This window comes from Galeopterus variegatus, unplaced genomic scaffold (assembly GCF_000696425.1).
Source record: "Galeopterus variegatus unplaced genomic scaffold, G_variegatus-3.0.2 Scaffold3382, whole genome shotgun sequence".
Taxonomy (NCBI): Eukaryota; Metazoa; Chordata; class Mammalia; order Dermoptera; family Cynocephalidae; genus Galeopterus; species Galeopterus variegatus.
Window position 1 is genome coordinate 6791 of NW_007729493.1, and position 5462 is coordinate 12252.

At 52.0% G+C, this 5462-nt stretch overlaps 1 protein-coding gene across 1 annotated transcript; it reads left to right on the forward strand.

The window, feature by feature from the left end:
• Nucleotides 1-2398: 2398 nt before the first annotated feature.
• Nucleotides 2399-3559, forward strand: LOC103600550 (keratin-associated protein 10-4-like). Its single transcript, XM_008584849.1, has one exon. The coding sequence runs from the start codon at nucleotides 2399-2401 to the stop codon at nucleotides 3557-3559; it is 1161 nt and encodes a 386-aa protein (XP_008583071.1).
• The last annotated feature ends 1903 nt before the right edge of the window (nucleotides 3560-5462 follow it).

Genomic DNA, 5462 nt, shown 5'->3' on the forward strand with positions numbered 1-5462 from the left:
CATTACCACTAATAATGAGAATTGATGATAGTTGCATTTATGTCTATTTTACTTTTGTTTCCTCTATGTCTCATCATTTTTGCTCATCATTCCTCTATTACTCCTTTACTGAGTTCTTTTGTATATGTGTTACACCTACAAATGTTAAAAGTGAAACAATATATTGTTGCAATTATTACTTTCTATAATTTTACAACTTCTGAAGAAGATTTGAGAAAAAAAGGAGCAAGTATATATTTACAGCTTTTGTTATATTAACCTTCTTTTTATCATTTCTGATTCTCTTCACTTTTTCCTGTGGATTCGAATGACTATCTGGAATCGTTTTCTTTGTCCAGTACGCCTTTGCTCCAATGCACCTCCTTTATGCTGTTAATGTCAAATATATTAGGTTTCTATATGTTACAGACCCATTAATACATTATGTATTTTTTATACAATTGCTTTTTTAATCCATTAAGGAATGAAAGGAGAAAATATGCATTTGTATTGTCTTTTATAATTAAATAATTACCCTTACTAGAGCTCTTTGTTTTTTCACGTGTACTTGTATTTCTGTATGAGGTCACTTGCTTTCAATCTGGAAAACTAACTCCCTTTAGCATGTCTTGTAAGATGAGCCACTGTCAACAGATTCCCTTAGTTTTTATTCCCTCAGAATGTCTTTATTTTTCTTCATTTTTGAAAGATAGCTTCATTTGACAGGATTCTCATTTGACAGTTTTTTTTTTTTCTTCGAGCATTTGAATATATCCTCCCAGTACCTCTGGCCTCCATTGTTTTGATGAAGAGTCAGCTGTTATTCTTCTCTTCTCTTGTAAGTGACTCATCATTTCTCTCTTGCTGCTTTCAAGATTGTCTCCTTATTTCCGACCTGTGGCATCTGTCCATGATGTGTCTATTTGTGGATCTTGTGTGTGTCTTACTGGAGTTTGCTTTGCTTCCTGGGTGTGTAGATCAAAGTTTTTAAAATAAATCTGGAAAGTTTTCAGCCATTATTTCTTTGAAATAATATTTCTCTTTCGTGGACTGACTTTGCCAGTGAGTCCTCCACTCCAGCAGAGCCCCAGCCTACCCATCAGAGGTCAGTGGGGGCTCAAATCCTGCAGCCCACTGACCCTCAGCAAATACTCACTGCAGCCCAGAGCACCACCAAGGCCCTGTCTTTGCATGTCAGAGATGGGGCAGGGTATGGTGACCACAGAATGAGGAGATGAGGGGCCCATGACTGGAACTTTGGGTGCTCACTATGGCACAGGTGTGGTTCCAAGTGCTGGGACATGGGCCGCTACACAGAGCTGTGCAGGTGTTGGCAGGACAGGACTACACATGCAGCCTATTTGCACATTTGCCATGACATTGTCCAGGAGATGCCAGTGGAGCTACCACATCCTCATGAATTTTCTGGCCTGTGGACAAGGACATTCTTGAGGAAGGATACTTTGCTATGATTTGCAAACAGGAGCAGAAGGAACTCCCAAGAACCCCATTGCAGGCAAAGTTTTCTGAGATGTGAAGAGAGGAGGAAGGTGTGAGCATAAGCAACACTATCAGGAGGGGGTTCTATAACAGCTGAACTTGAAATGATACAACAGGCTCTCATCTCATGGCCATCCCTCTGCTGCTGGGCCTGCGTCTGCTTCCTTGCCCCTCTCTGGGTGCCACCCTCTTCCCCAGGAACACAGTCCCCTTACACCTGCCCCAAGGCTCACTGCCAGCAGAAATGTGCCTCTTAATTCCTGCTGACAGCCAGCGACATCTACCCACTGAATGGATCCCTCCCTGTGGCCAGGGCAGCCAAGCATCACCAGACCTGCTCATAGCAGAACACACCTCTGCCCTTCCTCAAAGCCCAGAACCTCTCTCCCATCTTCCTCTCCCCCCAGGTGTACACATTCTGCTTATAAGAGCAAACCCCTCCTGGAGGGAGCAGAGGGCTGTCGCTTCCAGCCTGATTGCTTCTGTCCTGCATCTGGAGTGAACTTTCTCTCCCATCTTCCTCTCCCCCCAGGTGTACACATTCTGCTTATAAGAGCAAACCCCTCCTGCAGGGAGCAGAGGGCTGTCGCTTCCAGCCTGATTGCTTCTGTCCTGCATCTGGAGTGAACTTTAATGCATGCAGAGCATTTCTACTCATTTTCCTCTGGGGACAAACACAGGTCAGGACAGCCCCACCTCCACACAGGAGCCTCCCAGCAGCATCCACAGTGAAGCAGCAGCATCAAACAACAGCAACTGTAAACAGTAATGAGGAAGGGGAGGCTTCACTACGCCTGCTGCTGGGGAACACACCAACGCAGAGGGGTATAAAAGTCCCAACTGCCCTGAGCATGTCACACATTCACTCACTCACTCACTCACTCACACACACTCACCCTTTGCCAGCTCGACACCCAGGATGGCCGCATCCACCACCTCTGTCTGCTCCAGCAACCTGAGCTACGGCAGCCGGGTCTGCCTGCCCGGTTCCTGTGATTCTTGCTCTGACTCCTCCTGGCAGGTGGACGATTGCCCAGAGAGCTGCTGCGAGCCCCCCTGCTGTGAGCCCCCCTGCTGTTCCCCCAGCAGCTGCACCTCAGCCCCCTGCCTGACCTTCATCTACACCCCAGTGAGCTGTGTGCCCAGCTCCTGCCAGTCAGTCTGCACCAGCTCCTGCATGCCCTCATGCTGCCAGCAGTCTAGCTGTGAGCCAGCTTGCTGCACCTCCTCCCCCTGCCAGCAGGACTGCTGCGTGCCCGTGTGCTGTAAAACCGTCTGCTGCGTGCCCATCTGCTACAAGCCTGTCTGCTGCGTGCCCATCTGCTCTGCAGCTTCCTCTTCGTGCTGCCAGCAGTCTAGCTGTGATCCCTCCTGCTGTACCTCCTCCCCCTGCCAGCAGGCCTCCTCCGTGACTGTCTGCTATAAGCCTGTCTGCTGTGCGCCTGTCTGCTCAGATACTCCTACCTCATGCTGCCAGCAGTCCAGCTGCAAGCCCTCCTGCTGCACCTCCTCCCCCTGCCAGCAGGACTGCTCCGTGCCCGTCTGCTGCAAGCCCGTGTGCCGCGTACCAGTCTGCTCTGTGCCCGTCTGCTCTGAAGCTTCCTCTTCGTGCTGCCAGCAGTCTAGCTCTGAGTCCCCCTGCTGTACCTCCTCTCCCTGCCAACAGGACTGCTCCGTGCCCATCTGCTGCAAGCCCATCTGCTCTGAGGCTTCCTCTTCATGCTGCCAGCAGTCTAGCTGCGAGTCCTCCTGCTGCACCTCTTCCTCCTGCCAGCAGGCCTGCTCTGTGCCTGTCTGCTGCAAGCCCGTCTGCTGCGTGCCTGTCTGCTCTGGGGCTGCCCCATGCCCAGCCCCCTTGTGCTGCCAGTCCAGCCCCCGCCCCTCCTCCTGTGTGTCCCTCCTCTGCCGCCCCGTGTGCAGGACCGCCTGCTGCGTGCCCTTCCCTTCCCGCTGTGCCCTTGCCTCGTCCTGCCGGCCCAGCTGCTGCCGCCCGGCCTCCTGTGTGTCCCTGCTCTACCGCCCCACGTGCTCCCGCCCAGCCTGCTGCAGCCTCTCCTTAGGCCAGAAGTCTTGCTGCTGACCAGACATGTCCCACTCCTCCAGAATGGTCCCAGGGCTATCTCTGACTTCCACCTGGAATCCTTGGATTCCTAAGCCCAGTTGGGGTGTCTTTCTGCCCCAGAGCCACCCACCTCTTGCCCGGTGGACTGAGGCCTGTGGCCAGGCCACTCTGAGTCTCCTGTAGGCCGTGTTTCTCCCTAGCACCCTCCTCTGCTGGCTGGCTGGTGGTTACTTTGCTCTGCCCATGTGAGTGACCTATCTGTCAACAAATAAATCATTGAGTCCTCTCTGAGCTCCTATTTGCATCTTTGGGCAAACCATGGGGAAAAGCTGTGTCATGGTATGTGAGATGGCTGCCTTGGGAACTGGCCTTGAGGGCGTCCAGGGTGACAGCACCATGGGGCAGGGCTGGCTGTGCTCTCTGTCTGTGTCTGGGTCTCCTGTTGCAGCTGTCCCCCCGCCAGCCTCCACGCAGGAAAGCCTGCCCACCTGGGAGACACCCTCCCGCGTGCTTCTGTGTGCTTCCACCAGTTAGGGACAGAGGAGCCGCTTGTGCAGGCCTGAGCGCCGTGCCCCGCACACCCGTCCCTGTGAGCTCCCCACACCACCGGCCAGTCCCTGCTGGACTCTGCCTCTCCCCTTTGTACTGCCCGCGTGCTTCTGTGTGCTTCCACCAGTTAGGGACAGAGGAGCCGCTTGTGCAGGCCTGAGTGCCGTGCCCCGCACACCCGTCCCTGTGAGCTCCCCACACCACCGGCCAGTCCCTGCTGGACTCTGCCTCTCCCCTTTGTACTATCCGACCTTGGCTCTCTGTCTTCTGACTGGCCCTCTCTTACTAAATAAAATAAATATTTCTCATTCCTGGAAGACATTTTAAAGCCAATTGTTTGTTTTATTGAGTATCTGCATATGTTTTACAATCTGTTATGGCCATTCCAACGTCTGAAGTCTCTGTTGGGTCCATTTCGGTTTTCTGTTGTTTTGGACAGTTCTGGCTATTGGTGCCTTGTTTCCCTGTGCACTTAGTTATTTCTGGCTGAGTAATGGTCCTTGTCTTTGATGTGCTGAGTCCCAAGGCAGTCAGCAGACCCCGGGCAGGCGCTGGTGGGCGCATACTCCCGACGCACCTGTCTGCAGGGGCAGCCCTGCCGTCTTCGGCTTGCTGTGGGGAGGGTCTCCTTCAGACCCTACATGAGGGCAGGCCTCTGGGCTTTGATTCAGTCTTCTTCATCCTGCAAAACTGTTCAATCCTCAGCTTAAGTTTGCCGCATCAGCAAATGCCCTTGAGAACAAAGCGACTTCTGGGTTTCCTAGAGGCTGTGGGTTACAGAGTCCTTAACCTGGGGTCTGTGAACTTGGGGAGAAGGAACAAAAAGAATCACATCTTTGTTCTCACTGACCTCCTGCTGACATGCAGCGTTTCAGCCTGCTGCAAACTCAGTCAGCACACCCACAGTGTCTGCGGTACCTGCGACTCTGTCACCAGCAAAAGCCAGCCACGTGGCCGTCACATTACACTTCCTGCAAGGGCTCCAAGCCTCATTGCGGTCATCACTATTTCATAAATATGCTGGTGTGACACCCACTGCTGGATCGTGTTGTTTATGTGTTTTTAGAGAATCGCTTGCTACATCACTGATTTGTTTTTTGATGTTTTAGTAACTGTGTTTTACTGTGACTGGTTGTCTTTGTGATCTTATCATGTGCTTTACGCTGTTCATTTACAGTCTTCCAGGGGGCCCCAGGATGTCCATGGCACAAAAGGGCAGCATCCCTGCCTCAGTGGCCTGTGGTTCTCTGCTCTCTCTTCAGTTTCCTGTCGCTGTTAGGAAGATTTCCCCCAATATTTTTCGGTTATTTTCAGCAGTGATCAGTCAAATAATCTCACCAACAGAGTGGAAGCCCTGTAGTGACTTCTAGAT